Genomic DNA, 27,065 nt, shown 5'->3' with positions numbered 1-27,065 from the left:
GAGGAAGGACCCAGTGATGTCAGATAGAAGACACTGCTGCTCAAAATGTAGCTTTTAGGCAGCCTGGACCTTCCCCAGGCCTAAAGATCTCTCTAGAGCTGTAGCCTGAAATTGTACATTTTTTAAAATTGCTTCTTATTTATTTATTTTTATTTTATGTTCAGATAAACACTTGGGTGTTTCTCGTGCCCACTGAAACTTGAGAATAGCTGCCACAAGTGAAGAGACTCTGCAGCTTGGGATAGCAATGGCCCATGGCCAAAGGGCTGGGCACGCTGCATCCCCTCTCTGGGCCCGCTAGCTCCGTTGGGTAAGATGGGCCACAGTCCCAGCAGCCATGATTTTAGGGCAGGGATACAGCCCCCCAAGTACAGTGGAAGTAAATGGGTGCCACAGGGGATGAAGCCTGAGAGAGAAGCTCTTAGAATTGGCTGGGCATGGACAAAGCAGGAAAGAAAGTCTTGACCAAACTCAGGAATTCAATTTGGGAGAATTCCGGAAAGAGCAAGATACATCTACACACACACACACACACAGAGGCACCATTCAACCTACAAATTTTAGCTTCAGATAGACTTTTTCACTAACGGTAAGGTGATCTCAATAGAGGAACATGTTTTTTTGGGAGCTGCTAAATGGTTCCTCACGCATTGCAGATGGTTGCTTCAGGTGGACATTAATATCACAGAATTGTGCATTGCTCTGGGATCTGCGCCCGCAAACAAGAACTATGGGATTGTACTTCCTCGCCCTCTCCCATCCCCAAATCACTGACAAAGGGGTTCCTGGCAAGCTTACCCCGATAACAGAATTAGCCTCATCTTCTTCGGCCATTTACCACAGACAGTTTCTCTAATTCTCAACTGATTGTGAGGGTGAGGTTAGATTTTCAAAAATGATGATGTTCATAACTTAGAGGGCATGTACAAACGAACACATTTCCACAGGCAAGGGTTCACCCCCAAATGATTTTTGCCCACAGTTAAATGTAGGTCAAATTCATACAACTTTTTGCAAATCTGAACCACTGCCTCTGTGTGTCTGAGAACAAAATACTCCACAAGAAGGAAGGGAACACAAGCAGTTAAGTCTTCTCTCTCAAATGGCAGAAGGCAGGACAGCGTCCCACCATCCAGAGTACTCACACTAAGCAATGCATTCGCTGTTCGAGACTCTCTGCCCTAGGTACCAGTGACCTCTGGTTAGTAGACATGAACGTGGGATTAAGAAAAGAGTAATCAAGGATATTTATCCAGTCAGACTTACACCTTAGAATAGGATTTTACTGTTCTAGAGACAATCTTCCAGAAGATGAAATGATCCAATATTCCCCAAAAATATTTATTCATACAAAGATTTTGAGAGTAATATTTGTATTTGTCTTTATACCTCAGTCTACGTGTCTGGGGCCAAGTCATCGTGTGGCGCATGTGCGACCTCCCCGCACGCCTCACCCGTTCTAGCACCTGTTTCCAGGAACACCAGATGGACACAGGGTCTGGGGTGGGGGGACCCATAATGCCCCAAGACTGCACAGACCCCAAATCCAAATATGTGTGCCCTGACCTGGAAGGTGTCTAGCCAGATGTCCGAGGGGAAATACGATTGAGGAAGAAGGCGAGAGGAGGGACCCAGAGGGCAGACAGGAGAGTGTTCATTCCCACCCTCTGCTTCTGAGTTCAGCGTATCCAGATGGCCCCATAGAGTTGACGGCCCGGGAACTACATTCCCTGGATTTTTCTCCCTGTAATGACCCTTGGTGCTGTTGATTGATGTTGAGAGGACAATTTGCCAAAATAACAGACTCATCCTTAATCCCAGGTAGTAGGAGATACAATTCTGGGACTTTGTCTAGGTAACCTGTCTGAAGGAAAATGCTTGCCTTGTATAATGTAATCCCGATTCCCTAGAGCAGATGTGGGGCAGCGATGAGCACATCTGACCTCAGAAGTGTCTTCCGGCCTGGCCCTGTCCCGGCCATTCTCTGCCCTTCCTCCTCCCTAGGGTATCCCAGATCCATTGCCGCATGATGCGTCCCGTGTCGGCTTGCCATCCCTCGTCCTCTGTCCCCACCACCTCCGTCTACGTCACAGAAAATCTGTGTATTCTGAAGAGTTGGGCCTTCCCCTAACCAAACCCACACTTTCTTTGCCACAGTGATTCTCAGAGCCAGCACGAAGGAGAAATGTCCCAAAAGGGAACTTCGTCTCAGCCATCTGCCTGGAGCCGAAGGTTGGGGGCTCCAGGCCTCTAGGTGAGGTCTGTTGCCTTTGTGTTTCCCGAGGAGCAGGCGGTCAGGCGGTGGCAGTCCTCTGTCCTCTCTCTCGGTCGCAGGCAGGGTCTCAGCTACACTTACAGGACTTGACCACCATGTTAGACAGCTGTTCCACCTTGGGGGTCCTCCCAACATAGTACAGGATGGTCAGGGGCTCCAGGTCCTGGGGCACACAGCAAGGTGAGGCAGAGGCTTCAGGATTCAGAGTGTTGTACAGTCCCAGCACCTGGGGAGGACAGGTCATTTAGAGGGCGGCAGGCCAAGCCTCAGGCCCAGAGCCCTCTGCCATGTTCTGGGGGCTGCTCTTCCGGTTTGGGTAAACACCTGTACTGAATGTGTGAGCATTTTCAGGTTAAGCTGAGAACAACTAATGGGCAACTTTAAAATGGATCATGAAATATGCTCTGCTGTTAAGAAACACTCCTCTGCTGGTTTTGCTAGCTCTAACTGGTCGCTTCGGTGAGAAGTGAGCTCACTGAACGCTGCTTTGGGCCATTCAGTAAGCGCCAGAGTGTGCGGCCCCAGACAGGAGGTAGTCAAGGGTGAGCTGTCCGGAACCATGTTTCACAAATGACTGCCCTATTTCTGAGTCCCCTTGAGGGAAAGAAAGGCAAGCGAGTTTCAGAGTCCTGACTTCCCCCTCTCTCCCCTTCTCTTCCCATTGTTTCATATTAGCTGCTTCTGTGTGCTTCGCATGGTCTTTCAAAATGTCTTTTCTATATCCAAGAGGCTGCAATTCCCAGAGTCCTTCCACCAGTGGCAGAAGCCTTTCTGCCCCCAACATCCTTTGCTAGCTGTGTGCGCACATCTCTGACCTACAGGGAGTGCTGGGACAGTGAGTTAATTTCCAGAATGGTACAAAAGCTTTAGACAGAACAAATAAAAAGGCTGGTTGAAACCATGGAGGACATTTTAAAGGGCAGGATGTGGCAAAGTAGAGTCGGGCCAGGGTGCCAAGATCAGAACCTTCAGCAAAGGGGTTTTACTCGCCCCGGATCATCATTCGCTCGTTCACCATTCAGTCCTCATGCATTCGTGTGAATGTGTCCCACATGGCATGAGCGCCGCTCCGTACCGTGCTGTGGGTTGTGTCCGCGCTGCGGAGGTAGGGACAAGGGCCGGAGCAGAAGTTGGCGTAGTAGCCCTTAGGTTCATGGACCCATTTCCAGCCCAGATCTTGTCGGAAGTCAATGTAGAGAGGGCGCACACAGCAGTTCTCCTCCAAATTGCTACAACAAAAAAAACATCTATAGACCACCAACCTGAAGGAAACCACCAATATGAAAAACTTCACCAACGGCCCTCATATTTGTACCTGAAGTCCTTCCTGGTCATCCTAAGAGGTGGCCCTAATCAATGGAATCCCAGGTTCAAGTGCATTGAGCAGTATATACCATAAAAGCATCTTCTTGTGTTGAAGACCATGATCCCAAGGACATAATAGGCAGATACAGATGACGCATAAGGAAGAGAAAAAAGGCAAAGATGGTCCTGCCCCTTTTTATATCGTAGATCAAAGCAGAGACATAAATTGCTTCACATAAAACCAAGCACTGGATGTTCTTAGCCAGCTCAGCTTTGTTGAGGGTGGTTTTATCGTTACCTTCCTAATGAGCACCCTGCAAGACATGAACTCTAAGCTCAGGCAGCTTACATACTACAGTAGACTGCTTAGACCAAATCTACAGGCCGTCGAATCAAAATGAAGCGTATCCTTCTGTTAGACTCGTGACTCACCCCAAGTGTGATGATCATCAGGCCATTTCAATTTTGTTCCCTGCAGAAATCCATTTGGCAATAACCCTTGCCAAGTGGGCATCTAGCCTGTACGTCAATGTCTGCTGCGACCTAGAACTTACTACTTCGAAAATCTGGCTTCTTGTAGGTTCCATGGGTGAACCATGGCAAACATTCCCGGTTATCTATCTATTCAAAAGCCATTCCTACCTCCCTTCTCCCTTGCCACCTCCCATTACAGAGTCTGGACCACCAGATCCTCATTTTCCTGGCCTCTCTTGCGGGGAGGGGTGGTCATGTAAGCCAGGGACGACCAATCAGACATAAGGAGAAGTATGCAGAGGTAAGGGCAAATTCTGGCAAAAATAGTTGATTCTTTATAAAAGTCACGGATGGAAGAGGAAAGCTACCAACTCTGCCTCTCCCCCCTTCTTCTTGTCATGAACACAGACAAGATAGCTGGAGCTTTAGCAGTCACTGTGACCGTAAGCAAGAAGATGAAAAGCAAGCCAACATGCTAAGTGTGGCAGGCTCCGGAGAGAGAGCCTGTATTCCCAGGGGCATAACTAGGCAGCCAGACCGACCCTGAGCCTGCTGCTACAGGCTTCTTGTGAACAAGAAATCCTCTGTGGTTTAGGCCGCTGTGCCTTGCGGCCAAGAGCATCCATTCCTAACTGATTATGAGCCACACAGAACAAGCCTACAGGCCAGCCTTCAGACAGTTGGCGGCCAACTACATTGCCTCTCCTACACCTTCAAGCTCGACCTCCCTAGTTCGCTCAGTTGCTCCTTATAAGACATGGTTTTAGATCTAAAAATTTCCTAATTCATTCTCCCCAGCTCCGCTCAGGCATCCTCCTCTCCAGCCAAACTGACCCATTCGTGTTCCTTCCTTCCTCCCCCCTTATCCCTCCATGCCCAAACCTCACTCATCTGCACCCTTCGGAAGCCTTTCCTGCATCCACAGATGAACTTTTTGCTCCGGATTCTTAAAGCACTCTATCCTTTGGACCTTCTCGTAGATGTGGTCATTTTCTACCTTTTAGTAACTGCTGTGTGTGCTTTATCATCCCTGCCCTTATGAATGAAGAACTAAACTAAATAAGAGAAGAGGCTCTTTCTTTTTCTCTCTTCACAGTGGCTACCTACCACTTCCGAATTAGTTCATTAATTTCTCCAGCTCAAATTCCCCTGGTACGTGGAGACTGCTCTATTTCCCCTCACCCAGGAGCATCCTTGGACAGTTCACAGGGAACTGAGCACTTCTTTCATGGGAAGCCCTGCATTCGACTGGTGCAGCCCCTCTAGAAAACAGTATGGAGGTTCCTCAGAAAGTTAAAACTAGAGCTACCCCCTCAGAAAGTTAGAACTAGAGCTACCCTATGACCCAGCAATTGTACAACTAGGTATTTATCCGAAGGATACAAAATACAGATTTGAAGGGGCACCTGCACCTTGATGTTTACAGCAGCATTATCAACAATAGCCAAACTATGGAGAGAGCCCAAGTGCCCATCGACAGATGAACGGATAAAGAAGATGTGGTGAATATATACAATGGAGTTTGACTCAGCCATCAAGAAGATCTTGCCATTTACAATGACATGGTTGGAGCTAGAGAGTATTAGGCTAAGCGAAATAGTCAGAGAAAGACACCATATGATGTCACTCATATGTGGAATTCAGGAAACAAAACAGATGAACATGGGGAGGGAGGGAAAAAAAAGAAGGAAGCCAACCATAAGAGACTCTTCATGATAGAGAACAAACTGAGGGTTGCTGGAGGGAGGCGGGTGGGGGATGGGCTAGATGGGTGACGGGCATTAAGGAGGGCACTTGTATGATGAGCACTGGGTGTCGTATGGAAGTGATGAATCACTAAATTCTACCGAAACCAATATGACACTATATGTTAACCAACTAGGATTTAAATAGAAAAAAAACGAAGTTCTGCATTCATCTCCCCCACACAAAAACACACAGTAGAAATACTTTACAAAACACGATAGCTACAGAGAGGCTTCGGCCAAGTCTCTGCGATCCAAACTGTCTTAGCAACACTCTCCTCACTTGCTTCAGCCAGGCCCTCACAGAGCTGGGCTGCGGAAAAACGGGGGCTTCCAGAAAAACAGGAAGACGTTGGTAAGAGGTTTTAAATCTTTTTCCTGGAGATGTTTGTGACTAGCATCCAGGACACCCCCCCCCCCCCGTCGGCACAGCTTAGGCCTGGGGACTGAGCCCCTGAGGGCATACAGTAAATGCTGTCTCAGGAGCTGACGGTCGTGAGTGGGCCCAAGCTCACCGGAAGCAGTAATTGGTGTCCAGGGCCCGCTTCTTCCTCTGCCCGCCCTGGCCTGGGTTGTCCAGCCGGTGCGGGGGAATCATCATGAGGATGAGGTGAGGGTTGTGGTGGTCCTTCTGCTTCTTGAGGCGCCCTAGATCTCCACGGCCATGATCATCCTCACTGTCCACACCTGCAGAGGGGAAGGAGGAGGACAGTCTCCTGTCTAAGGAGGGCAGGGTGGAGGCTGGCTTCCTGTGGCGCCCCGTCACGGCCCTGCAAGGGCAAGGCGTCATGCTCATGTCAGGCTGCAGGAAGGGGAAGGAGAAGACCAGGGAGAGGAACGCACAAGACACCTGTGGTCAGATCCCCTCATGACTCTGGCGTCTAAGTCGCCCAGAGAGCAGAGAGCCCTTCCCAGATGCTTCCTGGGATCTCGGGGCCGAGAAGCTTCCGCGAAACACCCCAGGCAGCTGGCTAACACATTGCTTTGGGCTGTCCGTTTAGATTCCCAGACTTAAAATTTTGGGGTGTGAGTTTCCTCGTATGCTCTGAATTGGTCAAGACAGCGCCGAAGTCCGCCCTATAACGTAAGGTGTCTCGGTTTAAGATCCCTTTAATGGGAGCCGGAGGAGCTAGACTGCTTGCTTAATCATTAATGGGCACATGCGCGAGTAGTTTCAAGGTGTTTCCACTGTAACACTCAGATAAGATACCAAGGAATGTGATCCACAGATTTAGCACACAAACTCTGCGGCTGGCGGGGAGACCCTGCTATTTCATCTGGAAAGGACCACTGAGGACTGAATTAGACCGAGTCTCAACTAAAGGAGATCTATTTTGTGACAGGCAATCGCCTGCTGTTGTCCATCTCCACCAAGGACAGGAACACGAGGAGCTTAATTTACACAGTGACGGAAGGGACTTGGACCCCATGAAGGCACACTAGGACCGTCAGACAAATGGGAGGCTTGGATCTAAAATTCCCTTTTCTGAGAATCTTTATGAACAAGATTTACAGAGTGGGAGGATTTCGTCCTGACCTCGCCTGTAGGTAAGGACCCCAAATGTCTTCTGAGCTCTGAGGTTCTGTGATTAGGATGTCAAATGCTTGGCTTTAAAAATAAAAGGGGGGGCCTGAAATCAGGCCCACGAAGGGTAAGAGGTCTGCCCAGGGCTGGCAGCCAAGAGAGGGTGCACCTCTTCCCAGACAAGCCTCTGACCTCACGCTCTGGCGTGCTTGGTTTGATCTTGAGGAACCACCTGGCTTTGGGTGTGCCTCAGTTATCCAAAATGCGACTATTCAAGGAAAGAGAACATCCCTGAAATCCAGAGACTGTCCAGAGATTGAGCACCTTAGAAACAGACTGGAAAACCAGAAAAGACTCTCAACTATTTCTCCATCTTAACACAAAAACCCTGAGCCCCAAAGCAGTCATTCAAACCCAGATGACTCCTGGGTGGGGATCCCGTGGCCTCTGTAACATCTGGAAAGTTCAGGAGTCAGGACACTTGTATTCCTGGTCACCGCAGGTCCTTTTTTTTTAGGGCAGGGGAAGACACCGACTATTTGTTGAGCATTTGTGGCACTGTGTTTTACATTTGTTATCTCATTTAATTTGCATGATAACCCTACGAAAGAGGTATTCTCATCTCTGTTTTAGTGACTGAGCTCAGAGAGGTGGACCCGTCGGCCTCCATGATGCACCACTCTTCCCAAGGTTACACTGTCTTCCAGATGTTAACACACTCAATCTATCAACTGAAAGTCCCAAGCCTTGCCTTTAGAGCAAAGCAGAATTACTCGAGTATAAAATAGTTGGCCATCTCCGTGAGGGAGTTTGGTTGCTTTTCTTGGGGCCTGGTTGGGGTCTCCTGTTCTATCCTGCCTCACCAACCGCCCTCCACCTACTATACACCATCCATTTTGTTACCTTTGAATTTGATTTCCATCACCTCATGAATGTTTTCCAGGATGTCTCCATTGGGCTGAAAGGTGTGACATGGACAGTGAATGCTGATTTCCAGACCTAAGTTGGACTCTGCAAAATAAGACACGGAATCAGTGAGAACATTCTTTATGTGATGGGGAAGTGTGTCCATCACCGTGCACGGTTGGCCAGGGCCTCTGCTCCCATAGGCAGTCACAGGAGCTGAGTAATGCTGAGGGACACAGGAGACAGAAGGTGCCAAAGCTCGAGCGGACCTCCACACGTGTTACCATATTGCAGGTGTTTCTGTTACGTATGAATAACCAAATAAAGGCATAAATTAAGGGGCATTATACAGGAGAATTTTCCTTTTTTTTAGAAGATTTATTTATTCGAGGGAGAGCAAGTGTAGGTGCATGTGTGCGAGCGGGGGGAGGGGCAGAAGAAGAGATAAGGACAGAATGAGGTCAGAGTTACTTGGAAGTTTCTTCTCTGGGAATCCCTGTTCAGTTAATGGGGGAGCTAGAGATGTGGATGGCTCACTGGGGGAAAACGAGCCGCTCAGGAAGACCATTGTGAAATCAGAGCACAGGCCGGAGGAGATGGCCAAGGGCCAAGGGCCCAGATGACACGAGCTTGGAGAGAACCAGCAGGAGGAAATGTGGAGATGCCAGGGTTTGCTGACAGATTCTCTGGTGCAAGAAGGCCAGCTGGGGCCCTTTCTCCTATTGGTGGTTTGCATTTTACTAAAATTGGGGAAGCAAGGAAATTAGTAAAACGGGTTGAGTAAAGTGGAGGGAGAAAAGGAGGAATAAGTACAGACACATTTGAACTGAATCCAGAAGTTTTGTGCAGGGAAACTAGGAAGGGTCTGGTATCATGTCAATTCTGGTGGGTCAGACTCAGCTAGGGAAGCTCTGGTGACCCAGAGGCAGCAGCAAGCTGCGCTGTGGGAAAGGTCATGAGGAAAGGACCCTTCTGGCTTCAGGATCAGCATCTCAGCAAGCTGATTGATTTACTGTGCCCCGGGCCGCCCTCGTTCTGAGTGAGCATCCAGCCCTGGGACCAACCTGAGGTCATCTTGAAATCTGGTGTCATCAGGGAAAATCCCAGAGTCCAAGCTAGCTCAGCACCCTTCTCATGCACAGAATGACTCAAGCCCAGGGGTTCTGGTCACCATTAGGCAGGCCAGGATCCCTTCTTCCTTAAACTCCAGAACCCAGTCTCATCTGTCCTCTTCCAAACGAGGGCAGCCTCTAGGACACACTGATACTTGCTGAGCTTGAAGATTTCAGTTCCAGAAGGTTAGCTTTGGTGGGGAGGGAGGGGGGCTATGATAGCAAGGAAGCTGATGCCCAGCCAGAGAACAAGAAGTAAAAAGAGATGGAGTCACAAGAGTGTCTCCTTCCTGGTTGAAGGCCATGGAAGGAATGAACCGGGGTGGCTGAAATGGGCTGCAGAGTGTACTTCCAATTACCCAGAAGGGCTCAAGGGAGGCCAAGAGAGACCTGGTGTGGACAAGTTCTGTGAATCTGTGAGTCAGAAAGTCAAGGCGCAAGGGCAGCTGGGTGGCTCAGTCGGTTGAGTGTCTGACTCTTGGTTTTGGTTCAGGTCCTGATCTCATGGGCTGTGAGATCAAGCCCCGCACAGGCTCCACACTCGGCAGGAATCTGCTTGAATATTCTCTCTCTGCTCCTTCCCCTGTGCATGCTCACGTGCGTGCGCTTCCTCTCTCTCTCTCTCTCCCCCTTTCCCTCTCTCTCAAATAAATAAATAAATCTCAAAAAAAATAGAAAGTCAAGGTACAGACACATGTGTTGGGGACAGTTAGGGTTAGGGGACAGGTGGTAGTGTAAGATGGTGGCCTGGCTTGGCCACCAGGCTCTGCGTAGGTAGAAGACTCAGAGTGACGGCAACAGTCACCAGCATTTGTTGAGCATTACATGTCAAGCGCCGCTCTAAGACTTTATGTGCAGTAACTCATTTAATGAGGCTTAGAGAATTAAATGGCTTACCCAAGGTACCCAGCCAGTAATTGGGGAGAGCCAAGATTCAAACACCTGATGCCTGAGCCACACCCTAACTGTTAGAGTCAAAGAGGGGCAAAGAGGGGGCAACAGAAACCACCAGGGAAGGCGCCTGGGTTTTCCCAGTGTCCCCCCTCTTCTGTGCTATGATGCTGGCTGTGCTCCCTACCCGGGCCGCTAGGGGGTGTCTGACTCTGCACGGGGAGAAAGTGCAGACCATGAGGAGAAACAGCACAAGGGTATGAGGACCTGGGTCCCCTAACTCTGGGTAGGGCTCCAGACAGTTTTGGGACCCAGAAGGCAGGCTGGCAAGCTGGTGCACAGGAGGCTCTCAGACGTTTGCTGAATGAATACAAGACCAGACATGTGACTCGGTTTCCCCATCAGTCCACAGCACCAACTGCACCATTTGGAGTCCGTCTGCTGCCTAGTTCGGGGCCACGAACTCTGAGGAGACTCACAAGCTCTGCATAAGTAAAGGTCTGTGTGGGATTCCCCTGTGTGAGGGGTGGGAAGCATCTGCCTAACTGAAGGTTCCAATGAAGAACTAACCTCAGAATTGGCAGCAGTGGGGATGGTGGGTGGGGGACCCACAGGTTTTATTACGAAATTATCTTTTTGATGTCTCAAGGAAGATGGAAATCATTCTCAGTGCAAACTTCTCATTGAGCTCTGCAGCTGGGAAAATAAGAACTCCTTCAAGTGCCCAGGGCTTCAAAGAAATCCAGGTGGAGCTGATCAAAATCAGACAGAGAAGCTAAGAGATGAATTTCCCCAGCCTTTCCTTTCTGCAGCCATGTCAGGCTCTAGGCGGAGTGCCGTCTGAGTCAGAATTCCCAACTGTGCTGCCGAGGGCACATCCTGGTCCCGTGGGTGCTCCTAGGCTTTTGCCTTTGTGCTCAGTAGGGGAGATGGGACAGAATTCCCGGGTATCCCTGGAGTTGAGGCAGGACCTTCAGCCCATGATCAGCCGGCTCGGCCAGGATGAGGGCTTGCAGACTCGGATGCTTCCGGACCCCGGGCAGGTTACATAAGTGAGCAAAGCGAGCCAGCAGATCATGCTCAGTGGGGACTGCCAGCCTCACTCTTGGGGGAACAGCAGGGACTGGAGGGCCTCTGGGGACGTGGAGAATGCGTGCCCCACCTCAAGAGGTGGCCACTACTCATCTCCCACGGATCGTCACAGGGAAATCTTCCAATTTTTCTAGAAAATCCAGAAGTCCAGGTTTTATGTGAAATCTCCTGACTTGAAAAATAGAAACTGTTGACCATTACTTAAATTTAAAACATTATGTAGGCCAGGCCTTAGTGCTTTAACCCCAAAGCACGAGGACAAGTTTCCCAAAATATCAAGGACAAGAAAGGACCCACCTGCTCCAGGGACTCTGGACATCAGCATGTGGACGGACTGTGCCCCCACGGCAGCTGATGACAGAATAAAACTCTGGGCAAGACGGGCAGAAGGAACAGATGGGCCCACCACAGGCACTCCCTCCCCACCGAGCATCAGTCCGGGCAGTACCCCCAAGTAAAGAAGGGCAGGAACAGAGACAACAAAGCCCTGTCATCTCCACGCCCATGGCTACCGCCGCAGCCCAAGCCCCCGCTGCTCTCATCCGGGCGGCTGCGATGGCCCCTAGCTGGTTTTCTGGCTCCTTCCTTTGACTTCATGACAACCAGAGGGGTCTTTTTTTTTTTTTTTTAAGATTTTATTTATTTGAGAGAGAAAGAGAGCGCACAAGAGAGTATGAGTGGGGGCAGAGGGAAGGAGCAGAGGGAGGAGAAGAAGCAGACACCCTGCTAAGCAGGGAGCCCAACATGGGGCTTGACCCAGGACCCTGGGATCATAACCTGAGCAGACAGATGCTCCACCAACTGAGCCACCTAGGCGCCCCCAGAGGGGCCTTTTAGAGATACAAACCAAATCACCTCACTCCATATCCCATCCCTGCTTATAACACTGCAGGGCTTCTCATCACACATGGAATAAGTCCTCGAACCTGACCATGGTCTTACAGGTCCCAAGTCATAAGGCCCCAGCTGCCTCTGGCGCCCGGCTCACTCCATTCCAGCCCATCAGCCGGCAGGCCGCTGTCGGATCAAACCATGCCTGCTGCCGCCTGGGGGCCTGCGCCTCCCCACCCCTCTACCCTGCACATCCTTATTCTCACCTTCACACGCTGGCCCCTCTCATCCCTCGGACCTCAGTGCACACATTCCCTTGCACCGAGAGCCTCCCTGAGCACCGCGTGCCGGACCCCACCCGTCATTGCCATAGTGTCCTCTTTCGATGTCTTGTGGTACTCATCCCTGACGTTCCTCCCCATCAGTATGTTCTCTTGGTTATTCTGTGTCTCTCCCATCGGAACGGCAGCCCCATGGGAAACGGACCTCCCCGGTCTGTTCCCTGCTGTATCCCTCCCCCGAGCCTGGCTGAGGGAGCATTTCCATAAATATGGGTTGAGTGAATGAACGAAGGACACAGTGAGCCAGTGGCAAAGCTGAACCCAGATCTGTGACTCCTCTAGTTTTGTCCTGTCCCTTCTATTCCGTGAGCGACCGAGGGACCTTGAGGTGCCTTCCAAAATGCTCAGACTGAGAGTCAACCTACCTCTTCGCAAGAGCCACTCACGCACAGTGTCAGTGACATCAAAGGACAGCCACTCGGCAGTGCCCCGGGTGGGCAGATTCTTGCCGCCGATATAGCGCTGTTTGGCAATGTGCTCATCAGGCCGGAGTATCTAGAGGGCAGAGAGAGGAGTAAGTACACGAGGCCGGAACAAGCCCCGCGGCCCAGGTCACAGTGCAGGAGGCCAGGTGAGGAGAGCAACGGGAAACCAAAAATTCCCGAAGGCTCCTGCGAGCCCCTTATTTAACGCTTCATCCTCTCCAGGACAGACGCAGATGGAGAGAGTCCCAGAAGGTGGGATTCATGGCCAGGTCTGCTGATCTCTGCGGGAAGGGGAGGCCCAAAATGGTAGAGGAGCTGGCTCTCCCGTTTGTGTGGCTTCTGTTCCGGGAGCGGCTCACCTGGAAGAGCTCGATCCTCTGCTCACTGCGCTTGGAGCTGGGGTTGGGCACCCGCAAGACCCGGAATTCTGCTCGGAACAGGTTGGTTCCATTTTTCTCCACTGAGGACACGTTGAAGCGGAAAACCTTGGAGGTGATTCCTTTGGGGCAGACGGCCAGCTCATCTAGGAGATCAAGCAAGCGGGAGAGGGGCAGTGTGAGTGAGACTCATAGGAGCCAATGTGCTGCCCACGGACACTCGCCAGGTGGCTAAGGTTCCATCTATGACCTCCCTAGAGGCTCGACAAGGCCTCAGGCCTAAAGGTGGGACACACAGGCCTGAGCCAGGAGCAGGGAGACCCGGGAGCCCCAGGACATGGCACCAATGACTGACCAGTCAAAGACAATCACCCCTCCTCCCATGGCCTCAACATCCCAGCTCTGGCAGGCTCTCCAGCCTGCTTTCCTACTCTTTTAGAAAACATAGATGCTCAAAAGATCGCGGCAAGTCCCCCTAGTAGTTTAATCGTCTCACAGCTGTTTGACCCATTCATTCGTTCGTTCCTTCAGGCATTCATCCATTTATTACATGTGTATTGAGCACATACTGGGGGCTAAGCACAGTGCTGACAATGGGAAGCAAAAATGAAGAGCCGTGCCCCTGCCTTCAAGGAGATTCAGATCCAGGGAAGGATATCGATACAAAGACCCACATAATGGAACCAGTAGGAAAGTGCTGAGGGCCTTTGGAGAAGCCCAGGAGTTGCTGGGTCGGATCAGAGTAGGGAGACAGCGGGGAGCATGTGATGCGAAGAGATACCATTTGATCTGGGTCCTGCAGGAGGAAAGGGTTTGAGGATGGAGAGGGAGGGATTTTCCATGGAAGGACTGCTGGAAACACAGCAGGGAGGGGAGGAGGTGCATGTGTGTAAGACGACCTGAAGCAACCAGGTGAGGGGCCCGCAAGACAAGGTCAGGACGGCCGACTGGGGTCTCGCCACGGGGAGGCTGAAATGTTAGACCGAGAGGCTGGATTTTATCCCATCAGCAGTGGGAAGCCATGGAAAGTGTTAGAGCAGTGCAGTGACATAATTAACACTGTGTTTTAGACCCACTGAGGCAGCATCGGGATGGCAAAGAGCCCACATCTCAAGCCTGGCAGACCCACAGACGTTTCTTCAGACAGAGCTGAAGCCCTGGTGGCTCTTTTCTAAGAGTTTCTGTCCTTGACAGTACATGCTATACCAGCCACTGTCACCCTGGTGGCCTCTTCACCCTTGTCCACTGTCACCCTGCTGGCCTCTTCACCCCTGTCCACAAGACCCATGGCCGCAGATGCTCTTTGCCACATCTCAGTGCCCGAAGAGAAAAGAAAGCTCCTGTCTTTTTCTCCCGTACACTTCACAACCTCAAGGTCTGAGCAGCATTAACACCCAGAGAAAAACTTTCTACACAAATGGTAACAATAGCCAGAACGTGAAATTGAAGCTCGGAGACCCAGATTCCACACATAATGGACATGGCTGGAATGAGCTCATAATCACCCCGAGGGATGGTGTAGGAAGTCACGGACAAGGCGGGAAGGATCAGAGGCCTGGAAACAAGCAAATGCGCTACTGATCTTTAGGAAAGGATGAGTGAGTGTTTCTGGAAATTGCCATCTGGTGGGCCTGACACTGGTTCTTAGAAAATTAATGGAACAGATGTTAGGAAAACAAATGTGTGAATGCCGGCTAACGAAGCCCTGATTAATAACTGGCTCAAAACACAAGTACTGCCAACTATTCCCTAAACCGTGTCAGACAGAACCAGAAGGAGGCATCAGTGATAGCAATTTAATCGTTCAGCTTGCCAGTCTGGAATCCGCTGGTCACGGATAAGCACGCGGACTGGCAACCCTCTCGAGCACCGACACGCTTGGTTCTTGAAGGAGCTGTCATCGATGTGGCTTCAGTTAGAACAGTCCCTCCAGTAACTGCTGAAAGAGGGAGTGGAGTGTGTCCATGTTGCTGTGGAAAGGAAAATGGAATGGAAAACGGCACGTGCCCGTAAGCAGAGTCAGAGGGGGGTCAGGACCGCGGGAGGCCGGGACATGGGGGCACTGAGGAGCTAAGATGGTCTTCAGGACACTCTTGTAACCATCCCTCTTTTGTTGCTCCCAGCCCATCAATCAGATATCTGTTCCCTCAGACGGACTCCTCTTGGTGGGAACTTCAAGGAGATTTCAAGAAGGAGGTGCGAAGGATCTTTTTAAAAACAAAAACAAAAACATTTTATTTATTTATTTATTTGAGAGAGAATGCACGAGCAGGGGGAGGGGCAGATGGAGAGAGAGAGAGAGAGGGCGAGAATCCCAAGCAGACTCTGTGCTGAGTGTGGAGTCTGATGCAGGGCTCCATCTCAGGACCCTGAGATCACGACCTAAGCCAAAACCAAGGGTTGGATGCTCAACCGACTGAGCCACCTAGGCTCCCTGGGAAGTGTTATTTCTTTTTCTTTTTCTTTCTTTCTTTCTTTCTTTCTTTTTTTTTTTAATCACTGGGACCTACAAATTTCTAGCAGAGTTAGAAGGGACATTAGGGGTCATCTAGTGCAGCCCTCTTCAGATGAAGAAACCTAGGTCCAGAGGGGTCTTGGCCGGGGCCACACATAGTCAATGCAAGCAAACTGACACTAACAAGTACAGCTCAAACATATAATCATTAGTGATGACAAGAGAACTGCCTAGGAGAGAAAAGGAAATGTAAATATAATCTTCTTGGCAATTAAACCCACGGAATAATGATGATGTTTTAAATAACTGGTGGAATGAGAGTGTAAATAAACAAACTGTAATAACACCACCTTACATTTCACGGAGCTTTTCCTAACTCATCTGACCCTCTAACAATCCTCGAGGAGAATGAGAAGAAGTCAAATTGGCCATTTTACAAAGGAGAAAAGTGAGTGACTTCCCCAAGGTCATGCAACCAGTGGGTGGCAGAGGTGGTATTTGAACCCAGGTCTTCTGATCACCCCTCTCTTCTTAAAGTGGGGCCTCTGGAAGTTGGGGGGCCCTAAGAGATCAAATAGTGGAGGCAGAGGTTCACCGACAAAATGAAAGCTTCCATGGAGTGGGCCTACAGTACCACCATAGGCCCAAGCAACAGCCCATTCCCGCTCGGTTCTGTGGGTAGGCCATGCATCTGCAAGAAGCTAGTATTATTGAGAGCCGGACCAGAGGGTCCACCTTGAAAATTACATTAGGACCAACTTTTTCCACTATGCAAAAAAAATATATATCGGTGGAGGCCATTTTCTCCTTTTTGCTATCGGGAGAGAAAAATAAGCAAAGCATATTCATGTAGAGGCTTCATGAAAAAATGTGGAAACGGCTGACTACGCTTCGACCATGCCTCTTAAAAGGTTTTCAGCCTCCAGGGCTCCTAGAGGTGCTTTTGCTTATATCCATCCTTTCTGCCTGTAAAATTCTGCTGCTCCCAATGGCGGCACGCGTGCACCAGTGAGGAGCTGCTGCTTCACCCCGGCTGCGCATTAGAATCACCTGGAGGAGCCTTAAAAACAGATGATTACCTTGGAGTGGGTGGGTCCAGAGCTTTCTCCCCCCTTTCTTTCTTTAAAGATCTCCAGACGATTCTAATGCGGAGCCGGGGTTGAGAACCAGTTTATAGTGCGCTGCAAGGGGTACCATGGCTTCCAGATGTTCTGGAAGTTTGAGAAACGACACTTCAGTGATTTAATCTTTAAATAGGTTGACCTTTAAAAGGTATTAGACATGCAGTTTGGCCAACGCATCATTTAAAAAATTTTTGAATTAGAAGCCCATCAGTATTTTAAGCCCAGGTTAAAAGGTGGGAAATTTCACAGAAAGAGCCAGGTTTTCTGCGCTTCTGGGAAACGGCAAGGTCTAGTGAAGCTGGACCCACATTCCTAAATGCGGAAATCAGCAGGAACTGAGCAGTGGGTGCCTTCTTTGACCAGGGTGTGGGAGCTTCCAGCTCCCCCGACCCCACATCGGCCTCCCACATACCCTATTCTCTCCTCAACCCCAAGGCCAAGTGCCCCGTGCGCTTTGTCGTGGTGCTGGTGCTGAGGCTTTTCTTCCAGATCCTTTGCATTAGCTGTCTAGTCTCTGTGGACACTTGTGTTTGCAGCCCCTTAAGGAAAGGTTTTGCCCTAGTACACTGAGTCGTAAGCTTCAGTGGGCTTAAGAAGCGGACCCTGCCTACAGATTCTGATTCTGTAAGGGTGAGGTTGGGCCTGGGAATCCACGTGTTTCCCACTCACATAGCCCCTGGACTGTTCTTGGAGAAACACTGACCTAGCGTGCAGAGGGCACTGGCACTGAGAATCAATGAGTTCTTGGGATACAAAAGGTCTTTTAATTTTCACAATGAACACAATCTAAATGTAGCCTTCAGGAAAGAAAGGCCAACGTATCAAGTTTTCTCTTTGCTCAGGATCTCTGGGTTTGCTGGCTGTCTTCGCGCCAGCCTCGGATGAAAACAAGAGTCTCCCGCCAGCCATGGATAACGACCGGCCAGAAGTTAAAATGACACCCACGCTGTTATCTTGATAACAAGGATGACAGAGGAATGGAGAAGGCTGTGTCTCTCCCCACCACGGTGTCAGAGAGAGGCCCTACCCAGCCAACTCCCGCTGAATTATAGAAGGATTTACAGAGGCTTGCCTTCCGTGCGGAGACTGTTGAATCATCCCAGATATATACACAAAACTGTTTCAGCTGCAAGAGCATTTGGAGATTATCTCTGACTTCACAGATGAGAAAACGACTCAGAGAGGTGACCTGTCCAATGCCACCTGGTGTGACTGCTTAACCAGCTTAAGGCTCTTCATTAGATAAAGAAAACCCTTTTGTTGAAGTTGGGAGAACATCTGCGGTGGTATGAATCTCCTGGCCAAAACAACAGGCAGAGCTAAGAAGGAACACACCCAGTTGGCCCTATGCGATCTGCCCCCCAGGGTTACTAATAGCCCCTACCCACCCCCCACCCCCACTTTGGTCCAATATGTGATTTATTCATATTGTAAGTCCAAGTCCTATTGCAGCCTTAAGGTTAAAGGTGGGGCCTAAAATATTTCTTTTACACACTGGCATTAGTGCCCATTCTGCAGGCAGAATGTCTAGGTTAGAGTCCCCGCTCTTCGAGGCAAATCACTTCACTGATGCGTGTTTCCGGTTCCTCCTCTGTAGGGTAGAGAATCGGGGTTCCTATCTAAGAGGGCGGAGCCAGAGGACAGGCCTCTCCTCTTTGCTCACCTTGGTGCCCTTCACCTGCCCCCCTGGAAGTTACTCCTTGCCACATTTTGCTCTCCAGGCTCCCCTATCTCCCTGAGCCACCTCCTGCTGTCACTTCCCGCTAAGTGCCTGCCCACTGGGTACAGAAGCAGACTGGCAGGGACAGAATGTGGAAGGGGACGCGATCTCATCACTTCCCCAGAAGCTCTGGCCCCCAGACCCTGCGAGCGTCCCGCCACAGACCCAGTGCCCCTGCTGACCAGCCCTCACGAGCTCGGGACAGGCTTCCCTTACGCTAAGCCTCTGAGGCTGCCTTTCTGCTCCTGCTCAGCATCTGCCCACTGCCTCCTTTTAATTAGTGTGTCTTCTGCATCTGCCTCTCTGGGGCTGGCTCGGCACCTGACCAGCTGCAGGGCGGGCCCAAGCCATGTCTGCTCAGCCTCTGTGTCACCTCCAACAGCTGCAGAGAGTCTGGGCCTGCTTCCTGTTTGCACCTGCAAGCCTCCACGGCATCACCCGTGTTCCACGGGGCCCTGGCTCCCCCCCCAAGATCCCATACAGCATCTTGCTCCCTGGGCCAGACTTGCTCCCAGCCTGACCAGGCTCTGCGGCCCCAGGGCCACCCCCACCCGCCCCAGTTGCAAGGTGCTAGTGCTGCTGGCTGAGCTGCCAAGCACCCGTGTGCCCTTGCCCTGGCTTTCCCAGGGCTGCCCGCTATTTGCGCCCTGAGTCTCTGTACAAAATCGATGTCCACTGGCACCTGAGGGTCCTTGCCTGCATCTGGCCCATTCATTCTCTTCTCGGGATTCCAGGCTGGACGGGCCCCTTGTGACGCAGAATCCCTCCTCCCTGGGACTCCACCTCCTGACCCGGATCATTGAGGTCCGAGCCCTTCTCCCTCACCCTGGGCTCTCTCCAGACCTCTCCTGCAGGCCTCAGCTGTCCATATTCGTGGCCACTGCGTCCTGACTTGGTGGTTGCCCAGGGGTTGGGGGGGTTTCAGCCATCCTGGTGCTGGTGCCTCTGGGAACTGTAGGCCCCCAGCAGACCCTGAGCCAGCCCCACCTGGAGGACGCCAGGGAGGGCACCTCGTGGCATACTCTACCAGCTCTGCCTCGTACTCCGGCTTCCGCCCCACACGGTAGCCACATCCTAAGGCAAGGCGCTCCAGGCAGCCACAGGAAACGGAGTGGGAACCCCTCGCCAGGAACCACAGGCTCCTGGATCTGGCCTGGGCCCGCTCCCAGTAGGGCCTTTTGCACCTTCAGCTAGAGCTGCTCCATCCACCCACCACCTCTTCCTTCTCTTCAGCCAGGTTCCTTTCAACCCCTGACCCCCCTCACCCCGCCTGCTCCCTTCCACCCTCCCGCCCCTACTCCCCACGGCCAGGTGAGCCAGGGAAGAAGAGGTAGTCGGGGTGGCGAGGACACCTGCTGGTAGGAAAAGCAAACAGAGCTGCTCCCAGAGTCCCTGGCCCAGAGTGGCTCACATTCCTCCTTCTTGGGCTGTCAGTTTCTCAACATCTGCCAAATCTCTCTCTCTCTCTCTCTTTCTCTCGTATTGAGGTTTTTTAAATGTCCGTTCAGTAAACACACATGACTCCCACACGTGTACAAACACACAGACATCTCACCCAGAAGCCTCCCAGCTTCTCAGCACAGACGGGAGCCTCCTGGGAGGACACACTCCCAGACACATGTCCTCTCTGCACCCACAGCCACACCTCCCACCCACTCTTCCCGTGACACGCAGACACAGAAGGGCGGCCAGCAATCATCAACACGTCCAGAGCCACAACCCGGCTCTCCCCGTGTCCACAGGCCTGGAAGCCGCCCATTTTGAGCCCATGACTCTGTCTACTGTACAAAGCCCGAAAGCACATGTACGTGTGAACAGAGGTGCAACCGTGCTCACGGCTCACGTGGGTCACGTGTGTGGCCCTGACCGACGGGCCTGGACAGCAAGAGGCTGCCCCTTGCCTGGGCTTGGAAAAGCTTGACAGACATGAATCTGGGGCAGGTATCCTCTTTTTCCCAAGAACTGGAAAAACTAAACCACAGACGTGTCGCAGTGAGTTGCGAAAACAGGGGAGAAGCCCCAGGTCTCCAGACTCGTGAACCCAGAAGGGCTTTCAAGAGAGCTGGCCCTGGCCCTCCGTGGCACCCGTCCGCTCACAGTTACCTAGCCCGTCACACGTGCCAGCACACAGAGGTTAACAGGACAGCACAAGGTAATTCCAAAGTAAAACCAGTCCAGGCTGTGATGCGAGTTCAGCAAGCCACTCAACCCCAGGACTCCTGGCCTCCCAGAAGCCAACCCCCCCACCCCCAGCTCTGTCTCCCTCCTCACCCACCCATCCAGGCCCCAACTGTGCCTCGCACCTCCTGAGCCTGGGTGTGGGTGAACCCAGGGCACCCCCCTCCCCCGGCTCAGAGGCCACAGCTCGGCCCCCGTCTGTGGGACTCCCTCCTGCAGTTCAGACCCTCTGGAGCAGACACCCCAGCGAGAATTTGGACTTACTGTGCTCCGCCAGCCCCTGGATCATGTCGAATTTATGGATTTCTTTGGCATAATACTCCGACTCGGTGTTTTCCTGAGTGCAGCTGTCCTCCCTCTCCCCCTGCATCTCCTCCAGCAGCTCCCGGGTGCTGTTGTAAAGGGCCAGGACCTGGTAGGGGACGTGGGTCATCACCGATGGCTCGGGGGGACTGGTGAGCCGGAGTTTGCTCAAGATCTGTCCCCTAATGGCTTCCACCCTCTTCTTCTTGATGTGGCCAAAGTCCAAGGTGGTGCAAGTGGACAGAGAGAGGCTGACCGTGGCAAAGTTCAGCAGGGCCAGGACCACCAGAGCCCTTTGCAAGTGCATCTTCATGCGCAAGCTGGGGAGAGCGGCTGGGGGGGGGGGGGCGCTGCTGCGAGGCCCGGCGAGGAGGAGACCCCAGCAGTCGTGCAGAAGGAGGGAGGAAAACCAGGCGGCCTCCCTAGATCCCGAAGACTGAGGCTTGGCAAGAAGGTGCATGAACTCACTGCACTGCGAGAGCTTCAGGACTTCCAGGAAGCACTGGCAACCCTGAGCGCGAAGACGCCGACTGTGTGCCTTGGAGCTCTGGGTCTCTTCTCCATGTGTCTAAACAGGTTCTGCGGGGCTCTGACTCCCAGCAGGCCAGGTGGAGGGCAAGCAGAGGGCTGGGAGGGGTGGCAAGGCAGCTGGGAGTGGGAAGGGAGCTGGAGTTTTTCCTTAGGTAAAAATAAATAGAGCGGATATCTGATATTGCCAAATGCCGCTTGGCAATGGGGAGAAAGTGGGTATTTTAAAGAAGGAGCAGGAGGACCATGGCTGGGTCCCAAAATCAAAATCCTTGCCTTGCCCTGAAGGAGGATAAGAAAAGAGAATGGAAAAGAAAAGGAGAAAAAAAAATGTTTAAAAAAAAGTCAGATAGCCAGTGAGTAGGTGGGGAGAGGCAGGGCTGGGCTGGACTGGCCCCGCTAAAGGTGGGGGCAGCGCAGGACACACTTGTCTCTCGGGCACACCATTCATGCTTTCTCTTTTGTTTACACTTCCTCGGGGGCTTTCTAAATGACTTTGTTCACGCTGCCTCTCGTCTTCATTGGCTGGGAAGTGGGGGTATGTGCAATTGGAAGGCAGGGAGGACAGGCCCCTGGAGAGCAGCCCCAATAATCCACTTGGACGCCCAAGGTCACCAGCACCTCGGCTTGTCTTCTCCCTCGGCCATTGCTTCTGTTCCCTGCTTCTCTTTACAAAAATAAAAAGGAGAAGAAAAAGAAAATAGCAGCCAGGTCCCTGCACGCCTGCTCCGGAAAGCTGTTATTCCTTCTTTCTCAGGCTTCTTCCCCTATCTCTCCCCTCTCTTGCTCATTCCCTTGGCCTTGGCTTTCTGCTTCCCTCCCTTCCTCTCCCTGCTGCTTCTCCCTCTCCTTCTCCTTCTCTCTCTCTCCCTCTCGCTCCTCTCCCTCTCCCTCTCTCACACACACATGCACACACACTGCTTTCTCTATTTCTCTCTGCTGAAATTTTATACCTCCCTCCCATGACGTCTCAGGCCCGGGTGGGGGAGGGAGGGACCAGCGCACGCAGCCTCTTTTGCTGCACGATTTTAATGTTTTAAACAGGCACAGGAAAAGCCGAGCCCATTTGAAAAATACTTTGCGAGTCCTCTGGTTCGACGTGGTAACTGAACTTTTTTTCCCCTCTTGGAGTCACTCCTGCTACACGTTGACTGTTTTTCTGGAAAGTTACTCCGACGAATCCCTTCCCTCCTTCTCCCCGAGCTCCTTCGCCCTCTCGCCAGCTGTCAGCCCGTCCTCTCTCCTCGGCCCGTCTCTCGCTCCTGCCACGGTCCCCTCACCACCGCCCCCCCACCCCCCCCACCCCCGGTCCGGGCCGCCCCCGGGCCCGGCGGCCCGCGGGGCAGGGGCGCGGGGCAGGGGGCAGGGGCGCGCGCGGGGCCGGAGCAGGGGCAGCCGTGCCCACCCTCGGGGGTGGGGGGGCGACGCCCGGCCGGGGAGCGGGGTCGGAGGTGGGCACGGCTCCGCGGCGACCCTGGCCCCGATTCTTCCCCGACAAGCCTGGAGTCGGGCGGCCGGCTGAAGCTTGGAGATGCTCCAGGGCCATTGAAAATGGTGGCGTTTTCCGGCAGATCGAGGGTGCCCCCTGGCGAGGCGAGGGCGCCAGTGAAGGAGCGCGGCGGGCCGGGGCCGGGACTCCGGGGAGGGCTGGGGGTGGGGCTGGGGGCTGGGGGAGCGGGGCCGCGGGAGAGGGCGAGGGAAGCGACACCGGAGCCTGGGGGGACGGGCTCCCTCTCGGCCCGACGTGCGCACAAGTGCACCTCTCTCTTCCCGGGGCCCTGCTCGGCAGCCGCTCTCGCAGAAATGTCCTCCAGACGTTCGCAGCCTCCCTCCCCGCCGAGGGTTCCGCAGGGAGCTGCGCCAGCGAGCGCAAAGTCAGCAGTTGGCCCCAGCCCATTTCCCAGATGGGTGAGGGGAAGTTTTCTCTCGGCTCGCTCTCGTTCCTCTTCTCCGCCTAAGCTTCTACGTCTTTTCCCACGAGAAGCTCAGAGAGGGCAAGGCACGTTGCTTCCCGGCAACACAGGACTTGCCCCTGAATCGGTCACTTTCCTGCGAATCCGTGCTGCTCCCCGCCACTACGCCGCGCCTCACCCAGCCTTCCTGGACCCTTCCTGTGAGGTCTGCTTCCTGCCTCTGGCTCCTAGGCCGCTGGGATGTTCACTGAATCCCCAGAACAGTGGTTGATCGGTCTACAATTGAGGAAACTGAGGCACAGAGCGATTTTTTTTTTTTTTTAAGGCCACCCTCTCATGGGTGGTGGAGGCGATATTTAACTCAGGCTCTCTAGTTTGGGTAGGCATTGTTGTCATTTGAATAACATGAAGAAATCTAGGTGTAGAAAGCTTAAAAGTAACTTACCTAGAACATATAGTTGGTAGGTGTCAACACTGAGATTTGCACCCAGGAAATCTATTGCCACAGTCTATGCATTTTCCTATGCAATGCCGCCTCTGAAATTCAGCCATCATTTGAAAAATACTTTGACGTTCACTGTATGCCAGGCACTGTTCTGGGCTCTGTGGATGCAGCCCTGAACAAAACAAACTAACAAACAAAACCCTTGCCCTTAAGGGAGTTTACATTGGGGGTGGGGGGAGGAGGGGTGTGGAAGTGGCAATAAACGGAAGAATTAGGTATGATGATGAAAGATAAGCACCATGGTGGAAAATAAAGCAGGGAGGTAGATTAGGGAGTGCCTAGGTTGGGACTGTTGAAACTTAAAATAAGGTGACAGAGAAGACCTTACTGAGGCCTTTAAGCAAACACTTGTAAGATGGGAGGAAAATTACTCAAGTTATATCCTTCTGGACTCCACCTCTGCCAAATCAGTCTCCAGGGATGGGGCCCTGGCACGTGTATTTTTAACAAACCCCACAGGTGAGTCAGGTGTTCAGCAAGGTCCGGAAGCACTGTCCTAGGGCTTCTTTCTGCTCAGACTGAGCACCAAGCACCTTTTGCTTTCAGGAAGTCAGGGAAGAAGGGGGAGTTAAGGTTTGAAAACTGGCAGTAAGGTGGTGGTAGTGTAGCCATGGGCTCACACCAAATGGAAAAATCCAAAGATGAATCCCTTCTTCCTCATCTAGTGCCAAGGAAGAAGAAAACAAAGGATTCACGGGAGCCTGTATTTCATCTGTCTTGGATTTTGGCAACGAATGCTTCTTCGGATGAAAATCTAACTGGGTATTCTCAGTGCAAATCAGATCTTAGGGGTAATCTCTAAGAGCAATTACAAGGGAGGAGACTGAGGTCCAGAGAGGGCTCTGCCTGGCTGCACAGGTAGTTATCAGCAGAGCTAGGATGAGACCTCAACTCTTCTGACATCCAAGCACGGCTGTTGCTGTCACAAGACATGCTAACACACAGCCCTACCCAGTGAACATGTGTGGATGACTGGTTGAACTGAGTGATTTATTGGGTATTTAAGAAATGCTTGCAATCCAGTTTTAGGGGGTGCAACTCCCACTTTCAAGTCTTTACTTTTTAGCAGTGGTCATCTAGGCCTTACCCCTAGCCTGATATTGGGGATATTGTTCACTTTCAGGACCATGCGGCCGTCTTCTGGGGGGCTTAGCTGACCAGTACCAGGGACCTGGCCAGTGGTGTTGACTTGGGGATCTTACATGGAGAGTCAATGCAGACTCAACTCGTCCCAGTAGGCTGGGAATTTGAGGGACATCTTCCTCTGCTGGCCTAGGAGTACGGTTGGCACCCAGGAGTATGTGGAGGAGAAAAATACTCTTACAAGATCTGGTATCCAAAAAGGCATCAGGCTCTGCTGCTTGGCACTCAGATGATTTCCCTCAAGCCACCTCTTTGCACCTGAGGGTCCTCAATTTTTGAATAGAGATATCTCTGATGCTCACTTTGTGGGTTGTTGGAGGGATTACTTGACTTTTGAATGTTGTCACTACTTAGGTATTTGACGTCTTGGTTCGGCTTCTCTGTAAACTTCTTGAAGGCAGAGATCATGTATATTGCATGTTCCATTAGAAACTGTTTATTTGCACCTGACCACTCTACCCTCCCGTGAGCCTGTTTTCTTATCTGTCAGATGGAGATAATAGACTTACCTTGTTTTTCACATAAGGTTATTATACCCTTCCCGTGAGATAATAACTGTGAAAGTCCTTTATTCATTGTAAAGGGCTATATAAATAAGAGGGATCGATTTAATCACTACTATTAGTAGTAGTGCTTTGTACTTAATAACATATATTTAAACAGAGCTACACATCTAGACAGTTCTTAAAGACTAACATTCTTTTCACTGTCCCATAGGAGCGGCCTTAGCGGGATTTGATAGCTGGGGGTTTCTTCCAGAAGTCAGGCAAGGCAGTTTAGGAAAGTTTTGGTTTAAATTCAAAGGTGGCACACAGAATCCAGGAATAATGCGGCGGATCCTTTAAATATTGAGATGAAAGGGCGGAGCCGTCGTCAGGGACGCGGCTGGGCCGCTTGGTTTCCAGGAAATGACGTCAGGCGGCCGCGGAGATGGAGGACGTGCTGGACCTAGGCGAGGAGCGGCGCCGCGGCTCGGCCACCTCCGTGAGGACCGACTTGGGGGCTTGGGGCTAGGATTGGGCGGGTGCAGAGGGGCGACCTAGCCGGCCCGGCTTCCCGGCGGCGCCTCGGCCTGGCCTGTCCCAAGTGGCCGGAGCGGGCGGGCGCGGAGCCGCGCGGGGGTGAGGCCGGGGAAGAGGCGGCCTCAGCCGCCCCGCCCCCGGGGCTGCGGTGGGCTCCGCCGCTACTGGCCTGGGGTTTGCTTTCTTTAAAATTCTCGGAAAGCAGAAAAACAGATCCTGCCTCTGCCAGCCTCTGGGACCGGTGGGAAATTTCCCAGCCAGGCTCCGCTTTCTGGAGCCACGAGTGCTAACTCCCCTAGAGCGGGCATAACTGAGAGTGACTGGAGGCGCCCTGGGCCAGGGTCGCGCTTGCACCCATCCCAGGGCTTTTTCCTTGAGACTTCTCATGCCAGAAGTTCATGTAAAGACTTCAGGCAGCCTGGAAGGGCCTTCTCTTGCCCGGAGTTCCCACGAGGAGGTGGGCGTTACCTCAGTTTTATGATTTAGGAGTTCTAACGTGGAGGAGTGGCTAGGTGCTGGGGGCCCGGAGGTCAAATGGAGTATGAAGCTGCTTACTGGGTTAAAAAAAGTTAGCATTGTGTGTCAACTATAGTCAACTCTAAAAAATTAAAAACAAAGAAACCCTCCCCAACTTCGGTTTCCTTATCTCTAGAATGGAGATGTTGATACCTACTTCAAAGTGCTGCCATGAAGATGAAATGTAGTAACGCATGGGAAGCATTTGATACAGTGCCTGTCACACGATAAGTTATTAAAAGAAGTCAGCTGCTGTGGCTTCTGAGGCTCATTTACCCAGTTATGTATATAGTCAGTAAATCACTGATCTAGATTCAAGACCCAAGTTCGGTGTTGTTTCTTAACTCCATCACAGTCCC

General features: G+C 52.0%; 2 protein-coding genes across 4 annotated transcripts in view; one reads left to right on the top strand and one right to left on the bottom strand.

Annotated features, from left to right (window-relative positions):
* Positions 1-1,262: 1,262 nt before the first annotated feature.
* TGFB3 (transforming growth factor beta 3) lies at positions 1,263-22,837 on the bottom strand. The gene is made up of 7 exons (XM_034993233.1): positions 21,041-22,837; positions 13,282-13,445; positions 12,863-12,992; positions 8,228-8,335; positions 6,315-6,486; positions 3,351-3,504; positions 1,263-2,501 (listed from the first exon to the last, which is right to left on the bottom strand). The coding sequence occupies exons 1-7, from the start codon at positions 21,537-21,539 to the stop codon at positions 2,343-2,345; spliced, it is 1,386 nt and encodes a 461-aa protein (XP_034849124.1). The 5' UTR covers positions 21,540-22,837; the 3' UTR covers positions 1,263-2,342.
* The window catches only part of IFT43 (intraflagellar transport 43), an 86,573-nt gene continuing 81,111 nt past the window's right edge, over positions 21,604-27,065 (top strand). Inside the window, exon 1 of one of the 3 annotated variants that reach the window (XM_034993236.1) lies at positions 21,604-21,655. Coding sequence is in view for 1 of the 3 variants with exons in the window: in XM_034993235.1 (XP_034849126.1) it covers positions 26,099-26,152 (54 nt within the window). In the remaining 2 variants the exon portion in view is untranslated. Of the gene's footprint in view, positions 21,656-22,663; positions 22,710-26,062; positions 26,153-27,065 lie in introns of those variants that run through there. The other 2 variants (XM_034993237.1, XM_034993235.1) reach the window with 2 other exon arrangements.

The sequence above is a fragment of the Mirounga leonina genome, unplaced genomic scaffold (assembly GCF_011800145.1).
Source record: "Mirounga leonina isolate KUSES-001 unplaced genomic scaffold, KU_Mleo_1.0 Mir_82, whole genome shotgun sequence".
In the NCBI taxonomy this organism is placed as follows: domain Eukaryota; kingdom Metazoa; phylum Chordata; class Mammalia; order Carnivora; family Phocidae; genus Mirounga; species Mirounga leonina.
The sequence above is the reverse complement of the archived record's forward strand: the minus strand, read 5'-3'. Positions and strand labels throughout refer to the sequence as shown.

Coding starts and splice junctions, on each gene's coding strand:
- TGFB3 (XM_034993233.1), bottom strand. CDS start 21,539: ATGCACCTTCTTGCCAAGCCTCAGTCTTCGGGATCTAGGGAGGCCGCC. Junction 6,487..8,227: donor GATGGAAATCAAATTCAAAG/GTAACAAAATGG, acceptor TCCCCTCTGCAG/GTGTGGACAGTGAGGATGAT. Junction 2,502..3,350: donor CGGACACAACCCACAGCACG/GTACGGAGCGGC, acceptor TGTCCTCCCCAG/GTGCTGGGACTGTACAACAC.